This window comes from Helicoverpa armigera, chromosome 5, assembly GCF_030705265.1.
Source record: "Helicoverpa armigera isolate CAAS_96S chromosome 5, ASM3070526v1, whole genome shotgun sequence".
Lineage (NCBI taxonomy): Eukaryota > Metazoa > Arthropoda > Insecta > Lepidoptera > Noctuidae > Helicoverpa > Helicoverpa armigera.
The window spans coordinates 9,114,267-9,139,861 of record NC_087124.1 but is presented as its reverse complement, the minus strand read 5'-3'; the positions used below and the strand labels follow the sequence as shown (position 1 = coordinate 9,139,861).

Here is a 25,595-nt window from a genome sequence, read left to right as displayed (position 1 = left end):
ATGAGTGGGTATCGAAATAGATTATTAGTGAAATTGTCACAAAGCAATAAACAACATCACAACAACTCATCATGTACCACAATGGCTTCAGAATTAAACAGTGTGTTGAATGAAAAAGAGAATATCACCGGCATTAATAAGGAGCGTCCTGGTATCAATACATCATACGATTGTGGTAGCATTGAATATGATTGTTCCACATATGCATTCGATTCACGTAATATAAGCCCCTTGATACCCCTTAGTGAATCTCAAATAAATGAGTGTATTGCCGACAATCTTGGTGGCGACGTCAACTACGTTGATTTATTACCCGTACCTGCTTCTAGTACCAATCAAGAATTATGCAAGGATTTAAGTAGCCAACCCTGCGCAGAGAGTCCATCATTCCATTCTGATACTGGACCCGTAATTAATGTAGACGCGGCGCCCTCTTCTACTTCCAACGTAGAGTGTCTCGATACGTCAAGTGCTGTATTTCCGTGTGAAACACTAGAAGAAACTTATTCTCCACCAGTCAAAAGATGCCGAGACCCTAACGTTATTTTGGAAAATCAAGCAAAAAAGCATCCCATGAGACCTTCTTGCCAAAACTGCAAAAAAAACTGTTCTGTTAACATCTCTGAATCCAACAGAGAGACCATTCACAGTCAGTTTTGGAGTATGGACAGACAGAGACGACGGGATTACTTATCAAGACAGGTGCATAAAATGTCCACGGCAACCAAAACGGCTGGTCCTACCTCAAGGCGACACAACACTTTGACATGGACTCTTAATGAGTTCAAGGTATGCAAAACATTTTTTTTAAATACCTTAGGATACAGTAACGATGAAGCAGTCCAGGCTGTTCTAAAACAAAATCACTTGAGTGGAAATAAAAATCCTAAAATTAGTGCTGCTCCTGATCCCAGAGGTCGTCACACACCTTATAATGCTTATTCTGCGGAGTACGAAGACGAAATGAAGAATTTTATATTAAAGTATAATCCTATGCCATCACACTATAATATAAAACATGCGCCTAACAGAAAATATCTGCCAGTAGGCGTGAATTTTACATCCATATACAAAGAATTTCAAATATACTGTCAAGAGAAAACCTGAAAGTTTGTAGTTGGGCACATTTTCACCAGATGATCAAACAGCTCAATCTTTCTACAGCAGAGCCAGCTCAAGATATTTGTACAAAATGTAGAAACCACGAGGTAAAACATAAAGCATTACCTCTACCGTGTAATTGTACTGACTGTATAGATATAGGCAAACATTTAGAAAACAAAAGAGATTCAAGAAGAGATTTGAAAGCAATAGAAGAAAAGTGTGAAAATTCAGAAGGACGAGACGTGCTGTATACTGTAGATATGCAAAAGCTATTTGTATGCCACTGTTAACTACAAAAGAATACTTTTTCAAGAAAACTCGTACTTTTCAATGAATCATTTGTGCCTCCGGGAAAAACAAACAGGCTGTCTGTGCCGTTTGGCATGAGGGAGAAAGTGGTAGAAAAGCTCACAATGTTGCTTCTACGTACACCCATTTTCTTAGAAAATATTGCAGAGACCTGAAGTCCGTAACATTTTTCTTGGATAATTGTAATGCACAAAATAAAAATAAGATACTATTGTCTGCTTTGATAAGAGTTATTAATGATAAAATGACAAATATAGACAAAATTACTCTGGAATACTTTGAACCAGGACACACCTTTATGGCCGCTGATGCTGTACACGCCGCAATCACAAAAATTGAAATCTAAGGGACAAGTCTACGATATAGATGATTTTATATGTACAATTAAAAGTTCACGAAAAAACATGCAAGTCGACTTATTAGGTCACCAAAATATGATAATGTTTAGTAATGATTCCAAAGTAGCATTTCCCAAAGAATATAACATACATAACCTTAAAGTAATCGAATTTAGAAGAAATAATGTAACAATATTTGTTAAGAATGATTACAATGCTGAATTTAAAGAGATATTTTTTTTGAAAAAGAAAATAGAAATAATATTGCGGGCAAAAATATCAAACGGAGTAAATGATCTTTTGGAAGACATACCTAAGGAGAGTCAACCCAGAGGTATTAGCGAGATTAAAAAAAAAGAGTTATTAGACTTGTGCAAGTCAATACCTCAAACAAGAACATTTTTTTATGAAAATCTTGTTGTCTCGGAATCACCCGATCTTGACGAACACATTGATACTGATTTAATATAACTTCTAAGTAATTTACAGACTGATTACTAATAAAAACTTGATCTCATTATTGAATTTTTTGTATTTAATTTGCATTTTTTTTAGTTTTGTTATGTTAATTTTAATTTTACTGCAACGGTTATTCTACCTAAGAAATAAGTAAGAATTAAGAAATAATAATTGATGTTTGGAGAAGTCTAAGTTGAGCTTTTGTTATTCAAGTATTTTTGATTTTATTTTTGAAATGTTTGATTTTATTTGTAATTTTTCGTTTGATTATAATGTAAGATTTGATTCATTTTATTATAACAAATAAATAATTTTTAATGTAAATTCTGTTTTATTATTTTTGACATAAGTGGACCCAAACAAAATTTAACACCCCTATAACACTTTGTAACTGTAAGTATTTAAAATTGTCAATGTAAATTCATTCGGACATCCTCATAAATACTTATTATTGTTAAGGTAATACACTGTATTTGAAAATACAGTGTTTTTGTATGATCCATTGGCTCTGTTCTCATAAAACCAATACACTGTAACTAAATATACAGTGTTCTGCTCAAACAATCGGATAAATAAATCTTAGTTTTATTGGGGCAATACACGTTTACTTAGTTAAGTCTTATTGTATGGATCGTATGGTTGTAAAATTAAGATGGTTAGATTAGACGTAAAAATGCCTATAATTTGGTACCTATTACTATATACTTTATTTTTAATATATTAAGAAAACAAACCAAAAATCAAAAAAAGTTTTAATAGCCCTTTACACGAAAAAGGTACTTTTGAGATACAGTGTTTTGGATTTACACGTCAGTCCGTAATCCGTACAATTTTAATCCACAGTCCTTATTGAATCCGGCTAACTTGCCACTATAGTACTCATATCGTAGCTGTTGCCCACGGATCCGCCCGCGTCCCTTGGAAACTACTTCCCGTTCTTAGAAAATACAGATATGCCCGAGGTAAGTGTAGTATACCAACAGCTTTTTTAAAATTAGTTCACAAGTTCCAGACCTTATAATATTAGTATAGAAAACTTACCCATAGCATAAGCGAGTGCCTGCAGAACAACCCGCGACAAGTTGGTGAGGTCCTGCGCTAGAGGCACGGCGTGCTTCGTGAACTCAGGAACATCCTCCTGAGCTGGCATCGATGAGGCGGACAACGTGGTGATGTTGAATGAGTGACGCAATTCCTGGACGAGGGGAACATTTTGTTAGGAATTTGTGTGTAAGGAATAGTCATATGACATGGGACGAGGCTGCTTATGGGTGATTCTCGGCCGACTTTTACCTTATGCTTTGAGAGTTTATTAAAGAAAGGAGAAACAGAAAAAAAATACTAGGAAAAGAAGCCACCTCAGAAGCTAATGTGGTTTAAACTTCGTTAGTTTTCAGATAAACTTGTGTTTCATTTTTTATGCTTCTGTTTAACATAATCTTGCATAACTAAAGCGGCCAGTTGTCACGTGTCTAATTTGCGGAGCCCTATTATAGACCCTGTACCATAGGGCTTCAAAATCAGAGGAAAAGGGGGTTAGACCGAGTGAATGGGAATTTAATATTAACGAGATACTCACGAGCCTTAATAATGACTTACATTTACCCACATAAAAAGACGAACGTGCATTTCAAATAAGCTAAATCTAGTTTTGCATCTGCATTGAATGCGATTCGTCTCCAATGACCTAGAAATATTTGCTCCATTTGTTTCGTGAGATGCTTTAACATTCAGTTACATTGTGCTAAGTAGTGACAATGAGCGGAGAAAGTCCGTCTAGGTTTTCGGGTTACGCTAATTCATGATTTATCCGCTAGATGGCGTATGTATAGCAGAGATCGTTCGTGGGAAATATTGTGCAATACAATACAAGGAGGAAATAAAATTTATTAATCATTTGCACAGTACCAAAAAAAAACGTAATATCTACTGTTATTCATATACGGTAATAAGAGAATATTCTAGTTGTGATGATTATTTATAACTTAAGCACACCGAAAAAATCTGAACTTTTTGTAGCTGTAATGTTAGACATAATAAAATAAAAACACTGCGGACAAAAATAATGATGCTGGAATTTGTTTCGAAGATTCTTTGTTTACAATTCTTATATGTAGGTACCTTCTTAGTGGCATCAAACTGTTCCATCCCTGGTTTCACGTAACCATGGTTGCTCACGGGGTTGCAGAGGTACTGGGCCTGGCTACCCTCCGGCAAAGCGCAGAAGTTGTCCAGATCCGCATACACCGCCTTCAACTGAAACACCAAGACATTCAGGTCACAAAATGCTAATCTGCATACCAAAAATTAAAAAAGAACATTCTTATACTTTTTGGTGTCACACAATATTTATCACTGGCCTTAAAGATTACTAAGATAAGATGGAACTAGGCTCTTTAAGTCTATAAGGACATTGTAGGTGTTAAAGTCTTTAGAGTCCGCGAACAAAACTGCCGATGCTTCATTGTTTTACTTGACCTTAACATGTTGTTTGTCAACATTTTTGCTTGTTTTGTTTTCAATGCTATTTTAATACATAAATAAGGTCTTTCCTAAGAGAAACCTTGATCAAATGTGTATGTCAACTTGTCAAGATTAAACGATAAGATATTTCTATATTTTAAACTAAACATAAAGTATGCCTATAGATATTACAGTAGTGTTTGCCTTGACAAGTGGTTCTAGTTATAAAATATATCGATTAACCACAGTTCAAGTGTTTCATGATTTGCTGTAAAACAGGGCCTCGGTTTAGTCAGAAAGACTGGTACTCAGCTGCATCCAGTTAGACTGGAAGCCGATCCCGACCCCGACGTAGTTGGTCAATTTGGGAGTTTTTTTAGTACAAAATAAGGTTTTATTAGCGAAGTGAAACGATCACTTCTCTCAAGTTAGAGAATATAAATATTATAAGGAGAAGAGAACAAATAGGAGGAATGCAGCCTTCATCAACATTTGCATCTTGTCATCTCATACCTTGAAACATAACCATTTCCAGTTCAACAGGAAAAGAACGCCTTGATGCGTTTTTAGATAAAACTATTTCTTCCTTCCTTCTGTTTTTCCTTTTACGAATCAATTTTGCTATGGCAACATTGATACCAAATAGGTTTTGCTTAATGTAGGTTTAAAATTGAAATCCCTTTCCCAGTAAACATGTAACTAGTTGATAGCTATACATATAATTGTTCAGGAAATTGATAGTAGCTGTCTGCCTGCCTAATGCGTCATTTCAAAGCCGAGAAACCCCGGTCATTGACCCGGGGCCCTCGGTTAATGCTCACCTTCTCGTCAGCAATGCCATGGTTGACGAGAACAGCAAGCCCTTTGCTGCTGAGCGCAGTGAACAGCTGCTGTCCAATGCGTCTCAGCACTGACTTCATAGGGCAGACATCGGTACCTGAAACGAACATATATTCTTTTACCAACTCGTACATTTAACTTTCTACCTTTCTACCAAACCGAATTAAATGGGAATATGTTCTGATAATTTTCAGCCAGGTTGGTTATTATGACGGAGAAAATTCGAAATTTAAAATGTGTAAGGACCTCTTTTTTACCCGAACGAATGGAGAAAGAGGATTTACTGTAGGTTCGAAAATGTTGACCCATTTTTCAAATACTTATAAGGCGACATGACGTATCATGACAAAGTTATTCTCTGTTTATATATTGCGTAATTAATTGACCGATTATATGAGTAGCTATTGAACTGGCCCTTCGATATAGTAAACGATAATGTATCGAGATAAATGTGATAATTAAAGTGGAACAGGAATGTTATAATAATTGCCATGTCATGGTATGGAAACCATAATAACAAAAGCGTAGGTATTGTGAATGATAATTATTGTATGTATAGTGATTGTACCTATTCCTGGTATGTACATAAATATCCGTGTTGTATGTGGTTTAAATATGTTAGGACTTTTAATGAGATATATAATGCATATTAGATATATTTTCCTAGGTGTGTTTTCATGTAGCTTCGCCAGGATTTCTCTATTTCAACCGTCATTTCCATACATAAGTATTTTCCTCAGCCACTTAGTTTAGAAGCTGGCAAACATAATGGAAAACACGAAACGTCTTGCACTATGCAGGGTTTTTACGTCGATACGCGGAATTACATTAAAGTAAGCGTTGACCAGAAAGATGTTGCATGCAAAATGGCGGTTCACCTCGTCTTGTGCAATATGAATAAAATATACGGCTGTCTGTACATACGTACTGAGTTAGCCGAAGGTCTGACCGTGACACCGTTCTGCCGATGGCATATATACGTTTGTGCTGACTTCGAAATGCGGGTGTTTCGATTGTTATTAAGTAAACAATAACAGATATGATTAGCGAAGAGATATTTCATACTTCAGGTATGGACTAGTAAAAATGACTAGTCCGTGACTTCAGGTTATAAATGCTAGAATGTTGGCTATTCTTCATCTAATAGTTATTGCATAGACAAAACAAATGTTTTACATTCCGTCTGTTAGTTACGTAGGTAAATGACGTTTAAGGAATCTTTTTTTTACTACTAACGATTTCACCATTGTGGCAGTGGCATATTCAACTGTCAACCACAGAATTGATAAGATTTAACGGCGACCGTCATCTGTCTGACGTCACAACGCCCACCGACTTGTTAGCGTTAACATTTCACTCGAATCATAAATAAATACCGTTTACAATAGTAAATTAACGTCTACGTACATCCAGAATGCATCATAGAGGTTTATGGACAATAAACCTCATTCTGAATACCAATTCATTAGAGTTATCATAGTTTATGGTCGCAGTTGCTCATAAATGAGTCATATATTTTCTTCTGCATTGGATTTTCACGACTTCAACTGATTCATGGATTGTTAACAATAAACAAATGCTGTGTATAACATAAATATATAGGCACAATGTTCTCACGACGTCACTCGAGGACTTTTCATTATGTGTTTGTAATAGACGGATGATGCAGATGTTTTCCTCTATTTCATAGAAGTAGAAAATACGTTGCAACTCAGTTATATTTGTCATCAATAAACTTAACATTAAACTTAGTGAATATGAAGAAGAAATAAATGAAGTATGCACAATTAATTTTGGATGAGGTATAGTGTCGCCACTATAGAGTTTCCTTTATTAAAAAAGTTTATACTATGTTCAACTGAACCAAATTTAATGCCGCTAAGTTTATAAATACAATATAATATTACATAATCTGTTCTAATTTTATATTGGGAATGAGTGCTGTCCCACATTTGATACGAGTTCGTCGCTGCGTGGGGCGCTTGAAACATAAACTGTGTTGTAACACGAACAGATTGCCTTGTAACTGCACGACGACACTTCGAAATATTCTAAGGTACAGTTATTCGGATATTTCAGTAACTGTTTCTTGTGAAACATTTTGTTTACAGAGAATACAGGATGGAGGCAATCAATTTTTATTCATGTTTTCGGATCTACTCTATTGACGACTTGCACAAAACTTAAAGGAATATGGTTGACTTGGATCGCTGAACTAGGATCACATTTGCATGACTATCTAAGATTGCTCTCTAAAATTGTAATTCAGCCTGAATGTATTTCAGCCAATCGCAATAAAGGTTAAGTTGTGCATAGAAACATGTCATACAATATCTAGGATTATTCGCTTTGTTATCAAGTATTCATAGAACACGTCATTATTACATAGTGAATTAATTACTTCCAAAGCATTTATCATAATGCTATCGTGTATTCACAAATTCGGTGTTTCGATACTCATTTTCTTATCTCAACGTATCGGTCGGGGTTCAAGGCAATACAATAGCGCGATTCCGTCATACTGAGTTATGTTTAAATAAATAATTTACCTCTGAACGTCAGTCTGAGCCACCACTTCCATAGTTGGTTTCAGCTAACCGGTTATCTTATTATGTGCATACGTAGGCGCTCTTGAATATTAATTGACAGTTAAGATTTTTTTATTACCATTCCTACAATCTGGTTTCCTTATCTCACGTTCTGTATTTATTCTAGAATTGTTAGAAGCCTGCAAAGATTCTAAATTCAGCCGCGAGATCTGCAATTTAGATGTATTTACAAATTCTCTTTGGTGCGTTTGCTTGTGCAACGAATACTGAACAACAGTGATCTGTAGTCTCTGGACTCCAACATTACCTCCGTTCTAGTTACAAAGTCTTCTCAAGAATATCAAGTTGCAAGTAACTCTACACTGATTTCCTATGCGGCCGTATCCTTGTTGCGTGTGGAGCAACATCTGTATCGATACTTTAATATCGATTTCTAGTGCTTGCATTGACACGATTTACAGGAAGGTCTGAAACTGTCCTTCGTTATGAAACTGCCCTTGTTAGTCGGCTTTATACCTGAGTTTAATAGATAAATCCTAAGTACAAGAAAACATTATTGCATTATAATAGAGCAGTAATTAATTACTGAACATTGAGACACCGATTAATTGGATCTTTGTTATAACTTATGTTCGCTTTATTATTTCAGACGGGGACATTGTCGAGTGTATGTTTAATCGTGGTATTATGACACAGTTATTTCTAACTGGCTTGCAGTTCATATGCCTATACGTGTATGAGGCACATTCCTACTTATGTCATCCTAACTAATATTATAAATGTGAAAGTAACTCTGTCTGTCTGTCTTTCTGTCTGTCTGTCTTTTCTTCACGCCTAAACTAATGGACTGATTTGTGTGAAATTTGGTACAGACATAGTCTGGAACTTGAGAAAGGACATAGGATAGTTTTTATTACAAAGAAATACAAAAATAAAAATAAAATTTATTCCGGACATATACCGCCATCTATTGGTCAAACCATAAATCTGCCGCAAGTCACGCGAACGAAGTCGCGGGCAAAAGCTAGTAATTTATATGTAGGGAAATGTGGATATCTTTTCACAACAGATGCATATAGACCGTGGTTTAACAACCCAATATTTTACAACTCTTATATTATTTATGTACCTACATAACAATGATGTTAAATTGAGTAAGTTCATAACAATATTAATGCAAGTCTTAGATTTATAGCATTTATACTAACCTATTTTATAGTACCTATAAAGCTGATTTATGAAAGTTATGAAATATCACGTAACCGCTATTAGGCTATAAAACTTATGCAAGCTTAAAGTGCAAAATATGTATATTATAATATTAGAACAAAACAATATAAACTTTGCACTTCCAGTTGCTAACGAAGCATAACAATTAATTGATAAGTCGGCAGAATACAAATGGTGTGCACTTACATAATATTGATGTGCAAAGTTCATGAATGCAATGTGCATAGCAAACTTTTATAAACTGATGATTGCGTCAACAACAAAGGATTAGCGCGTACCCGGAGACTGCAAACTTTTAGTCGGCTAATAGTTTGTTTGGGCTCATAAATCAGTATGAAGACAAAGATCAAGTATTTAGCCGGTATCATGGACTGAAAACTTCTATTGGAATCAAAAACAAATGCCAACCATTGCGTCAACTGTCGGCCGACTTTTTAGACTTTAGTGTGTTGTTATCCTGTTGTAAAGTAAAGTAATGACGTATCTTAGTTCTAAACAAAGAGTCGAGGAAGTTATAGCGATGTTAGCCTAAATTAATGTGGCCACGCTAGCGTTCGAAACGTGACGAAATAAAAAAGGTCAACGTGTTTTATCCGCCACTGTTACAGCAGATGATTATGTACGTCACACTTGCAATGTCTTTGTAATTACATACGTGGTTTTGTGTTTATTATCTTAATTGTGTTTTAATAAAATGGGAGGTGTTTTTTGAGATAATTAACAACAAAATGGCGGTTTTCCTCGAATTGTTTAGTAAAACTACAGGAAGGAAATGTAGGAAATAATATAAAATTTGCAATACCAGAGGAATGAATGACCATTTAAAATATAATGTAGAGTGGTATTTTCGACCGTGGAGTTTCATTCATAAATCGGGCATCAAGTCGTATTTCGCCTTTTTTTTTTTAGCCAAACCATGAAAAAGTTTCCCTCAAAATCTGTTAAGTATCAGTTGACATATTTAAATAATCTCGGTGTAACAAACCCACATAGGAACATAAATCTAACAGCATGCTATGACTAATATCGTTTTACGAGCAATGAGTCGGTATCCGCAATGGTGCTGTGTCGAAATCACTCGGCCGCCTTACTATTGTGGCCTGGGCTAGATTAGGTTAGTGGGTCTGTGTTAGCTAGCGAGTTTGTTCTGTATTTATCACCACCCAGTTTGATTTGCGATAAACTAAAATAACGTTTGAAATGCGCTTGTTTCATGTTTATGTTGAACTGCAGTGAAAGTATTTTGTTTGTTTGAAGGCTTACTTGCTTCTTGAGGATACTAATTTGGTTGCATCTGAATGAAAATTGAATCCTAAAGCGACTTTAGGGTTCAATTTACGCACACACTTTCGTCTAGACAGATCTGTGGTTTTACCGTGAAAGCATGACAAACATGCAGCATTAGTAACTCGAATTTACAATATTGTTAAAGTTAGCATAGCATGTTGTTATTTCGATGCCTTCATTTTCCTGCAATTGAATCTTGCAGTTGATTGAAAAAACAATGCATATAGCAGAAAATCCCGCGTCGATCACGCGCGCCCATGCGTGCCACAATGTAATCAAAAACCGTCGACACGATCTTAACGGCTGGCGGAAAAAATACCAATACATTGAAGATAAGGAAAAACAGAAAGAAGCCTTCTAAACAACAGTTTTCTTATTAAAACCAGTTCTAACAAGTACTATGAAGTTAGGCTCAGTAAAATGCAATTAAAGTCATCCTTATTACCAACCGTTATTTTATTTTGTTTATGGTGTCATACAGAAAACAGCACTTAACTAAGTGGTGTGTACTAGTTACATATGGAAAACATTGACTGTTGTGAAAATTGTAAACGATATTTTATAAACATCGTAGCTAGAAAATAGGATTCAAGTTAGGTATGAGTATCAAGCTGTGACTATGCATAGGTATACGTACCTACCCGTTCTTAATGTATGCGGCAAGACATGAGTCTTTTGTATTATTATTATCTAAAGATGTTCTATATTTAACCCCTCTGCTCGACAAGATTTTGACATATGACTTTACCGTTGATTCGGCGGGAATTTTGAATCGCGACATGGAAGTCAAAAATTTGTACTAACTTTCAACACCTGAATTCTAAGTCCGTAATGCCTGATCAGAAGTATTTTAACTATAACTTTAGAGCTCACTTATTTGACAACAACGTGCAAAGGTCAAATGGGGTCAGTTAATTCAGAAAAAGATAATAATTACGGTGTTTTTAAGTCTATCGAAAAGTTAGGCATTTCAAATTTGGTGAAAACTTACCAATAAATAATCGCATCACTTTCTCAAACACAACACAAACGTCATATTTGTAACATTTTCAATCCGTTGCAATACATTTCGTGCACTTATTTATGTTCAACAACTAAAAAATCAGCACATAAAATACACAATAAAAATGAACAATTTACAAGATCAAAAAGAAGTAGAGTTTGGAATGGAGTTTTTTTTTTTTTTTTCAATCAGCGGTGTGCATTCGATACCTAAATCGGATATTTATTATAAATAATCGAATACCAATTTTATATATACCTATTTTTTAATAGCAACTTATTTCAATTTTATTTGTTAATTTGAAATTATAGGATCAATTTGTTTTTGTTGTTAAGAAAAAAGATATTTAAGTTTTATGAAAGTTTTTAGCATTAAATTTTTATATGTATTATTTATTTTGGTGTTGCGTCATTCGTAATAATGTTTAACTTTAATTGAATTTTTATTACCTATTACGGAATTTTAATTTATTCTTATATTATTTCTCAACAATTCTAAGATTTTTGTTTCGGCGGAGGGTAAGCCTGGCGTTCTGAAATATATTGCAATTTGTAACTACCAAAGTAAGGTACTTATTTGATGATGAGAAACAATAATAATAATTGATTAATTTTATGTTTTTTTTTATTTTTATATTTAATATTTAAAAATGTAAATTATATGTTCTAAATAAATAAATGACAATTTAATTGATTAATTTTAAAGTCACCAAATATTTTTAACCGAACCCCAAAAAGGAGGTGGTTCTCAATTTGGATGTTTGTTTTTGGTCGAAGGGCTATAGGTATTCCCCATATTTGTTATTAGGTCCAGGATCTGATGATGGAAACCTTGAGAAATCGAGGGCAACTCTCGAAAATTGTAAGCATAGATAAGGTTATAACTTGAGACTCAGATGTATGTCTGATAACACTATGAAACAGTAAAGGTTTGGAGCTGACCTGATGATGGAGACCAGAGAAGGTCGAGGGAACTCGACAACCGAACTTCTCTCGTCTCCATCTCCTTCACTGTTGCAGAGGCCTCGTAAATACGAATAATATAAGCACAAACACGAGAAAGTTTAAATATTCAGTTGTCGAGTTCCCTCGACCTTCACTGCTCTCCATCATCAGGTCAGCTCAAAGCCTTCACTGTTGAATAGTGCTACCAGGCAAACACCTGAGTGATAAGATTTCAACCTATGTATTTCTGCAACTTTCGAAAGTCTCCCTCGATTTCTCAAGGTTCCATCATCAGATCCTGACCTGATGATAATGGGACCACCTCGGAAGTATACGCTATCAAACAAAAAAAGAATCATCAAAATCGATAAATAAATGGCGGAGTAATCGCGTAACAAACATACAAAAAAAACGGTCTAATTGAGAACCTCCGCTTTTTGGGAAGTCGGTTAAAAATAAGTCCGCGGCGGCCATCTTTCCATCTTGGACCAGCTTTCAATGAACAGCGAACTATTTGCCCTTTCAAACAATAAACTCGTCATAAAATTTTGCGATAACTACACCTACCTAACTACGGCTCTCGTCAAATAGCTTTGCCGCTCAATTAAAAAGTTGGAAGTAACGAATCGCCATTAAGTTTGGCAGGTCTACAGGAATCCTGCACATAAAACACCCGAAGAAATAAATAAGTCTTCATTTGCCGTCTTCAGAAACCCTAAAAACCGAAGTTTTTTTTTTATTCCGGCTACAACGTATTTTCTACCACTGATTTTCTAGCATTTTTTTTCAAAATAAATTAAGTCATTTTACTTTTCCTAATTTATTTTCAGATTATGGTAAGTATACAAAATTGCAATTTAGTAATATTATAATATCAAATAATATAAAATTATTAAATCGATTCTTTATTTTAACGATTCGGATCATTCGATGCAAAACTTCTATCACCGTCGCCATCTTGTCTATGCGTCTTCAAATTTAAAAAAAACAACTAATGTAAACAAACATGGCGAGTTCGATCAGAATTCCCGGTAATTACGATTGGATTTTAAAAAGGTATATTTCTAACGGGATGCTAAATATGAAAGGTTTGAATGCGTAAAAATAATTTAAATTTATTTAGTTATTTTATTTAGTACTCACAAATGTGGTTTGATTGGAAAGAAAATAAATATGAGCGTAAATAATTAGGAAAGTGTATGACTGATTCTTAGACCCCAATTGGGGTCTCAACCGAGCTTACGGTGACATTGATGTTCAGACCCCGATTGGGGTCCGCTACGGATTTGACGGTTAAAAGCGACTAAATGTCAGTGTTGCTAGTTTTTAATAAAAATGAGATCACCAATCTATACGTTTTTCTGCAGATTTCATGGAATTTGGACGTTGCCTTACTGAACCATTGATTGAGTTCCATTTCAATAGCAAACATAATCTTTATGGCTACGATTAAACAAAAGATAAGTAAGAAGGTTATCCAAATAATAAACATCCTTTGATAGCAAAATTGGCACCATTTTACCTAAATAGATTGCAAGGACAATAATAGTTCTAGAAATTATTTAGTTTATCTTAAAACTCGACTAAATAAACAATGAGTATTGAATTCTTCTTTTATTTCAATAGTTTCGAATAATACAATGAGTTTTGAATTTTTATTTTCTTACATTAATTTCAATAAAGGGCATTATTGTTGAAAGCAATCGAAGTTTCGAATAGGGCATTGATAAGTGTATGTGTATTGTAAATATGTTTAGTAAGTATATCTATTGTAATTATTTGAATAGGGGGTCTGCTTATCCGGTTATCTTATATCATGCGGGTGTATAAATGTATGGATATAAATAAAATAGTGTTAATCCCAGTAATGACCGATAAGGATCAGTGTGCCAGTTTTACGAGTAACTATACTTAAATGGTGGGAATGATTTTATTGCGGCCAGTTACGACTCACTCTTGAAATAAAAATAAATGAAATTGACTATGCTTTGCCTTCCATTTTGCAATATTACTTTCTAAATACATAAGACTGCCAATTCATCAATATAGTGAACGGAGTTTGAGCAAAAAGTTGTCATTCCACTTTTCAACAGGACATAGACAATCTGCAGATTATTTAGCATATTTTGAACATATCCATAATGAAAAGAGCTCTGTTTTATTTTTATGTAGCTAGTATTAATGCACTTGAACTCAATATCATTGGAAGGTGGATCTCACAATAATATTTGTGTCTAAGCACGAATGCGTAGCGTATTTGTAAACAGCGAACTCTGAGAACTCTTTATGTTCAGAATATTATAACTATTGCGTATGGTGTTAATGTTAACCTTCAAGGTTTCAACGGCTGATGATTGTATGCTTAATTTCTTGGAAACGTTGAAGTAGATACTTCAAACAAAAACCGATAAGATCACTGACAGCACCTGAGATTACCTGTCGTGATACATACACACATGCACAGACGTTACACACACAGACACACGAGTAGGATATGACTGTAATTCAATCACGTGAATTTATTTCTGTAAGCGAATCTACATATTCAATTTCGTCTGCGGGTGCCCCGATTTGTGCGTTATGTTTACTCCCATAGGTTACTGTTGTTGCAATCCGTAGATTTGAAATAAGTAAGAGACTGGCATACGCAGTAGATTCATAAAGGCATAGATACTGGCAACTCTCTTGTTGTTTAAAATATATTTATAGCCTAATAAACAGCATCACAATGAATAAAGTTATCTATTTTTTTTTGCTTAGTCAAAATCAGTTTGCGTTTAACGGAAATAGACGCCGAAGTTTTTTTTTGTCAATTGAACAGTTCAACGCTCTTTAGCAAGGAGGGGAATTTGTATAACGGAAATTGTATTTTTCCCACGATCCAGGAACGCGCATGCAACGATTAGGTACCCCTCTACCACCTTAAATAGCGTGCTTTCTTCGTTACCTCGATTTCCCAAAGACATTAAACATATGCATACAGTTACAGTCCTACAGCCTTTTTATCGTCCCACTTCTGGGCACAGGTCTCCTCTCACACGGAAAAGGATTGAGCATTAATCACCACGCTTGCTCAATGCGGGGCAAAAAAAGGTGAAGGAAAACATCTTGAGGAAACCTGGATTATTAAAGTCTGGAATCACCAACCCGAATAAACATATATATAACAGCTTAAAAAGTCCACTGCTAGACAAAGAAAGGGTTCCCCTAGCTTGGGGTATCTTTCCATACTCTCGACGCTGTGCACGCGTGTTGGAGCGCAATAGTCCACTCTATCTTATTGTGTTCAAAACCCTTTCAATCATATGCATGCAGACATCAACATTGATTGTAAGGAAGTTTACAGAGCAATGGTTTACGACATGGACACGTGCGCCGATCAACGTGAATGCTAATTCTTATCGGCCCACAGCTGAATGCGAAAAAAAACATGTTTTTTCTAATGGCAACAATGAAGCCGTTGAGATTTGAATTTTTGAATCAAGATTACGATGGTAATGATTGATGGGTAAGATTACGGTTTGTTGGAAATTGATTAGATCAGGGTAATCATCGACACTGCAGAACGCATACAATAAAGTTGTACATATTTATTTCATTGTTTTACGTTGCTGTTTTTCTTTATAAACACATCACAAACGACAAAAACATAAATCTTTGTTTATACTTCTAAATACAAAACAAAAATAGGTATATGTACCTACACAATAGAAATCCTACTCCGCCTAGAGTCTGACACGCACTTAGCGGGTTTTTGTCTAGAACAAAGCTGTAGAAAATCTTGGCATTGTTCAAGAAATTCATTTTCGTAGATACATCTTTGTTCAGATGTTTGCAGGAAGTAAGTTTGAGAACAAAAGGGATTTAACTAGTATTGTTTTAGATAAAACCAGCTGCGTAGGCGCGGGGTTAATCTAATAAAAACTATTTGGTATAAAAATAGAATAATTGAATGAAACGTGCTCATTCGAGCATTGAGTAATAGAAACATTTACTCAATAAGGAATTACGCAGCCATTGCGAAGTGTTTTTATTTCATTCCATTTTCACGGAAAAATACATATCACTTACTTGTTCTATTTTTGTTACGTATTTTTAGCTAGTAATAGTTTAATAACAATTATGTTCAGTAGGTACTTTTTTTCTAGGTAGGTACTTACCTAACTTATAAATAGGAAGCGTTTTTATTGGTCACGTTTTTCATTTGAACGAGCTGAAATTCAACCGTGTTTCAATTAAAATAAACTAAGATTGTTGAATAAATTAATAAAACACAGGCACGTGTAAAAATCTGCACGTTTTATACCTAGCAGAAATGAGTAAAAAGTTTGCAAGACGTAAAAAAAATTGGCATTGATAAACAGTATTTTAGTTTTATTTCATTAATTTTGTATTTCATGTAATTAATCACTAACATTCAAACGATTGTGTTAGTATAGCGTTGCCTATACATAGCTACCTAAGTAGGTACTCGATTTCGTTCTCATTAAAATTGTGAACGACTTTTGTCGCAGACTGCAGCAACTTGTTTAACAAAGAGTTTCATGTGAACTAGGGGTGACTGATTCAGAACGCCTGTTGTGTCCTTTTATCCTTGAAAGGACATTGACAGAGGTCAGTTACACGCGGAACAAATGATTCTAGCCCTTCAAACACAGCCCAAAAAAATGGCATTGGAAATGAGTTTTTGTAACCGAGTTTTTAAGACACAATAAAATTGAATGAATCAAGTATCCTTTCAAATAAAAATATAATAAAGATAACGACATTATTAAAAACGTAAATCCCCCGTTTTTTGATAAAGTATGTAGGTAATCTCTTTTTTCCTTAAATTTTTCCATGGCCTGACCTCAGACTGACTATTTCTTAGAAACGCTTACACAAATAATTTGTAGGTACTGAGCAGGTATTACCTTATTTATTCAGGACAAATAAAAACTGATTATTATTACTTAAGTACCTACCTATATTTTTTTGGTCCTCAAATGTCGTATATTTTTGTTACGAATCGGTAAAAACCTACGCGGGTTTTTACGAAACATTGAACATCCCTGAAAATAATCGTTATTGATATCAATTTACATCTGTCCAATAAGTAGGTGTATGTTAATATTGATGCACTCATTAATGTTATCAATCCGGGGTTTCTATTTCTTAATGATCGAAGAAATAAAACAAATGCCACATATAACTTAAGTCTTACCTAAGAGATGTGATTAACAAAATTGAACTTTTATCCTAAAGTATTAAGTAAGATTTTTGGGTGTATTCTAGTTTGAGTCCTTTCTCTTGCCACATTATTCCGAATTCCTCGAATGAAATGTACTTAACGTTAAACAAACCAGCTTTAAGTTCCAATATTTGAGCGCGAATTAGCGCAAACTTTGCCTTGACATGTGAACGAGGATGCACTAGACACCTTCACTTCGTGCCAACTTGTACAAGGCGTTTACAGACATTTCATTATTTTATAACAATAGCACGGATTACCTTCTAAGGACAGGTTTTAAAAAAAGAAATGAGAACTTATTAATGACCGTAACACGATATAGGTACGTTATCTCGGTAATTACATAAATTAAGTAACAATATGGCTGAATAATTATGAATTTGCTACTCATTAGCATTAGTCAAAAGTCAAAGCGAAAGAATAAAGCGAGGCAAATCACAGAATTTTTTTATTTACATCTGTAAAACTTTGTGAAATGTTGACCCGTCACGGAAGTATTAGGGGATTACATAGAGTTACCTAATAACGTTAGGTCACATGTGTTAGTGTGTAGTACAAAAGTGGCCATCAATGCAATTATGCGGCATCGTTACGGTTGCGGTTTGGCAACAAAATACTTGGATGTCTAATAGGTACCTAATCAACCATAAACCATGAAGTGATGTACCAAATCACGACTAAAGAAGTGACGGGAATTCCCCCTCACTTGTGAACCCTAACATAGAATCTGTCTTAGGTTTGTACGTTTAGGGTTTTCCCGTTAACTTTTTAACGAGGAGTTATTTCTACAGGATACAACATACTGAGCTTGAGAACCAGCTTGTAGATATTTCATCAATAAAATAATTTATCTCTTTCCCGTCCGGTGGGAAAGCAATTGTTCCATAGACGTAGTTATGTGGTACCCACCTACATGTTTGGCTTCGTGTCTACGTCAAATCATATTAGGTATTCATAGCCAATATAGGTGCTTATTTATTTTCATTCATAAAGCGTTGCCAAGCCGATGCGTACTCGACGTATGTTTACGTTCAATAGTGTATCGTAGTACTACTGTTTACGTGATTCACGAAGAACTAAAAATATAGAAGACTAGGCTATTGGCCGCGGCCTCGATTCCTGAACTTCCGCCCGACGATTGACCCAGACATGAGTGAAGTCTCAAAAGATTTTCGTTCAATCAATGTTCAATTACTCACACTCGAAATAAAAGAATCCGGGTCAATTATCTTTTCTTTTTTCATTTGGAAAATTGCTGCTTAAAATCCGATAGTATGTAGGTACATATTTAAAAACAAAACACGTTAGAGCCATTTCTTTGTCTCTCTTTAAAATGTAGTTGTCTCTAAGAGATCCGGTATCATCAGATTCTAAGAAACTCAGAACCGTCTGTGTATTAATTCTTGAGTATTAATTAAGGAAGTTTGTATATTATGTGAATGTTGTAAGACCCACCTACAGTTTGCATGACCACCACGTTCCAACATAATGCTTCTCATGTGCTTACCTGTAACAAAGGAAACAAACTTTTCAGTTAAACATGAAATTGTTGAAGGAATTAGGATATGTGTGTTGATATGGGTCTTGAATGATACGTGATAAATAGTGATAATAACAAGGAGTATCTATTCTATTGTTAGTGCCAAAAGTTCCTAAATAATGAGGCACGTTCGGAATTGTCGGAAATGTAGAGCAACTATCTAAGTTTTCCAGCTGTCAAATCATTTTAATTTTAACAAAAACATTAACATGTTAACTTCTCCCATACTTGTGCTAATCTGTAATTTATATAAGCTTGTTACTTTCCGTAAACATTCAGTCAGAAGATTACAAAATAAAATAGTTTGCCACTCCTCAAAGAAGACAAAAAGCAGCTCAATAAACACAGTCATTGTTTTATGAACGGTTAGAATCCCCGTCACAAATGTCAAGGAAAAGATTGCCAATTAAAATATTGTTAGCTGCCAGTGGTTACATAAAGGGCAGCAGAGACGAGCGACCATCGACACCCCACCATTCAGTCGTGTATCTCTGCTTGGAGGATTCCATTTTCGAACGTCATTGTGACAAGACGTGTTATAGTTTGACGGGAATACGATTTTGCCGCGCTTTTGAATACTTTTGTTCAATCGTAGTTGATTTTCATGTTAAAACTATTTCTTGTTATTTCCTTGTTAAATAAACCTGCTTCTGGTTCTTAAAATCAGAAGTGGGATAGTCTCACTCCCACTATAAAGTTTTTGATTTCAGTTTAGATTCATTGGCACTTTTTATTAAGTACGACGCGGTGTAAGAAAACCCGCCGAACAAAGTTTTTGCTGTTCTATTTTAATTTTGTAATGGATTGCAGTGCGCTGCATAGATTGGTATATTCAAGATGCTATGCAGGCAGCGTAAGTGATACCAATAAATATGTTGGTTGGTTTACTTGTTGTGAAACAAAAATAATACGGAAGGTCTATCGTATTCTGAAGAGTTAAATGACATCAATGCCCAAATAACTGGAAGAATACATTGAAGGATAGTATTAATGTGGACTGCATAAATTCCATTATTGGAAAAATCATAAAGGAACATTGGTTTTATTTATTTTTATGGAAATAACAGGTTTGGTAACTATGGTTATTGGTAAACAAAATTGATTGAACATAGTTACATATAAATTAGTAATCAAAATGTTTGTGTTATAACCGAATTAACGATTGCTTTTGTTTTCATGTGTATAAAACATTGGAATAAGTCGAGAAGTTATGATGGTTCCGATTTATTGCTTGAGCTTAGTACACTGATGCTGTTGGGACTCTTGTGTGCTTCGAGTGGAATGAGTTTCTGCTTATGTATTGTTCTGGTGTCTGTGAACAACATGCCTTGCTCCCGCTATGCTCGAGATAATATGAGAGGTATCCTGTAATGTACCTGTATGTAAATGGTGAGATCAATCCAGTTTTATTTAGCCTTTATGTCATACATGACTTGTAATCCATCTTGGTGGCTTATTGGTTAAAAACCCACTGTAAGTGTATGAGAACTTGAGTTAGATTCTCAGGTGCCACCGCTAATGACCAACGAGTTGATTTTTAATACAAAACTTAGATAAATGTTTTTAAATGTTTTAACGCTTGAACAAAGTGTTATACAAGCTGAAATAACAATGTGCATCTTTTGTTTGTGTTTGAAATGTTATGCCTCGAATTAATTTCTTTGAAAGCGAAAAGCTTTCCAGATTTTGATGGTCAGAAGTAGCCGAGCGAAATGTATTTCGTGAGTGCTTGTTCACAGAGTGGTATACTAGAATATGTAACGGCCGTGTCGCAGCAAGCCAGCGCTGTGGTACCGGTGCGGCTGGTCTTAGCACCAGCGCTGCTGTGTGAGTGCTGCTGGTCGTGGCACGAGTGCTGCTGAGCCGGTGCTGCTGGTCGTGGCAAGAGCACTGGTGAGCCGGTGCTGCTGGTGGCAACACAAGCACTGCTGAGCCGGTGTTGCTGGTTGCGGCACGAGCGCTGCTGAGCCGGTGCTGCTGGTCGCGGCACGAGCGCTGCTGAGCCGGTGCTGCTGGTTGCGGCACGAGCATTGCTGAGCCGGTGCTGCTGGTCGTGGCACGAGCGCTGCTGAGCCGGTGCTGCTGGTTGCGGCACGAGCATTGCTGAGCCGGTGCTGCTGGTCGTGGCACGAGCGCTGCTGAGCCGGTGCTGCTGGTTGCGGCACGAGCATTGCTGAGCCGGTGCTGCTGGTCGTGGCACGAGCGCTGCTGAGCCGGTGCTGCTGGTTGCGGCACGAGCATTGCTGAGCCGGTGCTGCTGGTCGTGGCACGAGCGCTGCTGAGCCGGTGCTGCTGGTCGCGGCACGAGCGCTGCTGAACCGGTGCTGCTGGTCGCGGCACGAGCGCTGCTGAGCCGGTGCTGCTGGTTGCGGCACGAGCGCTGCTGAGCCGGTGCTGCTGGTTGCGGCACGAGCATTGCTGAGCCGGTGCTGCTGGTCGTGGCACGAGCGCTGCTGAGCCGGTGCTGCTGGTTGCGGCACGAGCATTGCTGAGCCGGTGCTGCTGGTCGTGGCACGAGCGCTGCTGAGCCGGTGCTGCTGGTCGCGGCACGAGCGCTGCTGAACCGGTGCTGCTGGTCGCGGCACGAGCGCTGCTGAGCCGGTGCTGCTGGTTGCGGCACGAGCGCTGCTGAGCCGGTGCTGCTGGTTGCGGCACGAGCATTGCTGAGCCGGTGCTGCTGGTCGTGGCACGAGCGCTGCTGAGCCGGTGCTGCTGGTTGCGGCACGAGCATTGCTGAGCCGGTGCTGCTGGTCGTGGCACGAGCGCTGCTGAGCCGGTGCTGCTGGTCGCGGCACGAGCGCTGCTGAACCGGTGCTGCTGGTCGCGGCACGAGCGCTGCTGAGCCGGTGCTGCTGGTTGCGGCACGAGCGCTGCTGAGCCGGTGCTGCTGGTTGCGGCACGAGCATTGCTGAGCCGGTGCTGCTGGTCGTGGCACGAGCGCTGCTGAGCCGGTGCTGCTGGTTGCGGCACGAGCATTGCTGAGCCGGTGCTGCTGGTCGTGGCACGAGCGCTGCTGAGCCGGTGCTGCTGGTCGCGGCACGAGCGCTGCTGAACCGGTGCTGCTGGTCGCGGCACGAGCGCTGCTGAGCCGGTGCTGCTGGTTGCGGCACGAGCGCTGCTGAGCCGGTGCTGCTCGTGGCGGCACGAGCACTGCTGAGTCGGTGCTGCTGGCAGATTGCTGTCGCAGCTTGCCATGATGACGTCAATGTGGCGTTGAAAGAAGGCGACTCTGGTGGTGGAGTTGCTACCGAGTCGAGTGGACGCTGTGGTCTGCTCAGCCTTATTGAAAGTTGAGAGCATGCTAGTGCTGCTGATGTGTTGGGCCACTGATTGAGGTGGTATTGTTGCCATAACCCATGTTGGATTATATATCACGTTGTTTCACTGATTCTGTCATTCACGATGCACTGAATTTTATCTATATTCGTGTAAAGTCTGAAGTATTTGTTCTTAATAACATTTTTCTATAGACCTTTGCCCGGGGGCGCTTGAGTGCACGCTTGCGCCCACGGTACAACTAACAAGTAAAAGTAAATTTTATTCCTTCTTACATTTTTCTTGTGATATATGCTTCAGCCTTATACATGGTACCAAGATAATAATTACATGATTGATATTGAATAATTTACATGATCGATACACGGATTGATATTGAATAATTGACATGATTTCTTTATATGTTGTATGTGTGTACATGTATGAGTGAACACTGGGAGGTATGCAAACTTTGGAGCCTATGCCTACGGTGTGGAAGCCTTATACATGGTACCAAGTTAATAATTACATGATTGATATTGAATAATTTACATGATTTCTTTATATGTTGTATGTGTGTACGTGTATGAGTAAACACTGGGAGGTATGCAAACTTTGGAGCCTATGCCTACGGTGTGGAAGCCTTATACACGGTACCAAGTTAATAATTACATGATTGATATTGAATAATTTACATGATTTCTTTTTATGTTGTATGTGTGTACGTGTATGAGTAAACACTGGGAGGTATGCAAACTTTGGAGCCTATGCCTACGGTGTGGAAACCTTGCGCGGTATGCAAACTTTTGAGCCTATGCCGGCGAGTCACTGGGAGGTATGCAAACTTTTGGAGCCTATGCCTACAGTGCGGAAACCTTGCGCGGTATGCAAACTTTTGAGCCTATGCCGGCGAGTCACTGGGAGGTATGCAAACTTTTGGAGCCTATGCCTACAGTGCGGAAACCTTGTGCGGTATGCAAACTTTTGAGCCTATGCCGGCGAGTCACTGGGAGGTATGCAAACTTTTGGAGCCTATGCCTACAGTGCGGAAACCTTGCGCGGTATGCAAACTTTTGAGCCTATGCCGGCGAGTCACTGGGAGGTATGCAAACTTTTGGAGCCTATGCCTACGGTGCGGAAATCTTATGCGATATACAAACTTTTGAGCCCATGTCGGCGAGTCACTGGGTGGTATACCAGTGTTTTGTTAATTATTTTGAACCAATTATTTGATTTAAAGTTGATGTTATTAATTTTCGAGTCGCTGGATGGTATACCAGTGTTTTGTTATTTATTTTGAACCAATTATTTGATTTAAAGTTGATGTTATTAATTTTCGAGTCGCTGGGTGGTATACCAGTGTTTTGTTAATTATTTTGAACCTGTTATTTGATTTAAAGTTGATGTTATTAATTTTCGAGTCGCTGGATGGTATACCAGTGTTTTGTTATTTATTTTGAAACCAATTATTTGATTTAAAGTTGATGTTATTTATTTTCGAGTCACTGGGTGGTATACCAGTGTTTTGTTAATTATTTTGAACAAATTATTTGATTTAAAGTTGATGTTATTTATTTTCGAGTCGCTGGGTGGTATACCAGTGTTCTGTTATTAATTTTGTACCTGTTATTTGATTTAAAGTTGATGTTATTTATTTTTCATTGTTTAAATGAATTAGTTCTTTGTTTGAGGTTTGTAATACCTCGAATAATGTTTATTCTGAAAGTTTCATGTGTCCAAAAAACGATGACGACCACGTTAACCAATCGAGATTCAACTATGACGAAATTGAGCCAGGTCCAACTCGCTTATTGAATGTGCAGGTGTTCCGAGACACAACCAGGCTCAGCCAGATCCTGCCGAGGACGTCAGGGTGTCAGGAGAGGCCGTGTTAGCTGCCAGTGGTTACATAAAGGGCAGCAGAGACGAGCGACCATCGACACCCCACCATTCAGTCGTGTATCTCTGCTTGGAGGATTCCATTTTCGAACGTCATTGTGACAAGACGTGTTATAGTTTGACGGGAATACGATTTTGCCGCGCTTTTGAATACTTTTGTTCAATCGTAGTTGATTTTCATGTTAAAACTATTTCTTGTTATTTCCTTGTTAAATAAACCTGCTTCTGGTTCTTAAAAATATCTAATCAACCTCCGTATTGCGAACTATTTTAATTCCAGTTTTTGTTATTAGATTGCAGATAGTTAATCAGCACAATTACTGTTATCGGTCGCAAATCCACTTTTACCTGCCTTTCAATGAAGATAATGCGATTTGTCTTTTATAATGTTTTGAAATTAGATGTATTGAAAAAGTCACACCTGCACACATTTGTTTTATTACTGGCGCTAAAATATCAATATTTAATGGTTTGACTTGGATATTAAAATCATAAAATATCTTTATAGAGTTAATGTAGTATGTGCTTTTCATGATAAATTTCTCAGTCAATATTATGATGCGGAATTTGGAATCAACCTAGATTTTCTTTAAGATCTTTGATGGATGGGATTTCTCTTGATAACAAACGGCGATGAAGACGATAAGTCTCGGAAGGTGAAAATTAACTGCGTTTAAAAACAGATTGATTCATCACGATGTGACTCATTAAATGTTGTTTTTATAACTTAAACATTCTCGAATTAAATATTGTAAACTTTAGTGTCGTCAATGTAAAAGCGTGTGATTGATTCACGATTTGAAAGGTGCATTTTTTTTCACTGTCACTAAGTATTTATTGTTTAGTAGGATTTCGATAATATTCTTGTGTGGATTGACTGTAGCAATGTGAAATGAAGTGTGAATAACAGAATACCTACCTAGTAATTCAATTTATTGCAATTGAAATTGATTTCATTTAACGTTAAATGACAACGGAACTGATTTCAATTATCGTGGTCTTTACGGACAGACGACATTAATACAAGTACATAGTGATGTAGACATGTATGTAATAGTAGGCACTTCATATTATCTAGAATTATATCAAGATGAGCGATGATTGCTATTTCTATTTGCAGATATTTAAAGAGTAGACTGGTAAAA

The 25,595-nt window shown here is 37.0% G+C and overlaps 1 protein-coding gene across 2 annotated transcripts in view; it reads right to left on the bottom strand.

Annotated features, from left to right (window-relative positions):
- Window positions 1–25,595, bottom strand: part of LOC110382813 (uncharacterized) — a 44,459-nt gene that overhangs the window by 6,000 nt on the left and 12,864 nt on the right. Inside the window, exons 1-4 of one of the 2 annotated variants that reach the window (XM_049842521.2) lie at window positions 19,212–19,239; window positions 5,495–5,610; window positions 4,332–4,466; window positions 3,252–3,405 (exon numbers count right to left, since the gene is read on the bottom strand). In XM_049842521.2, the coding sequence (XP_049698478.1) occupies window positions 3,252–3,405; window positions 4,332–4,466; window positions 5,495–5,610; window positions 19,212–19,224 (418 nt within the window). In that variant the 5' untranslated portion in view covers window positions 19,225–19,239. Of the gene's footprint in view, window positions 1–3,251; window positions 3,406–4,331; window positions 4,467–5,494; window positions 5,611–19,211; window positions 19,240–25,595 lie in introns of those variants that run through there. The other variant, XM_049842520.2, reaches the window with a different exon arrangement.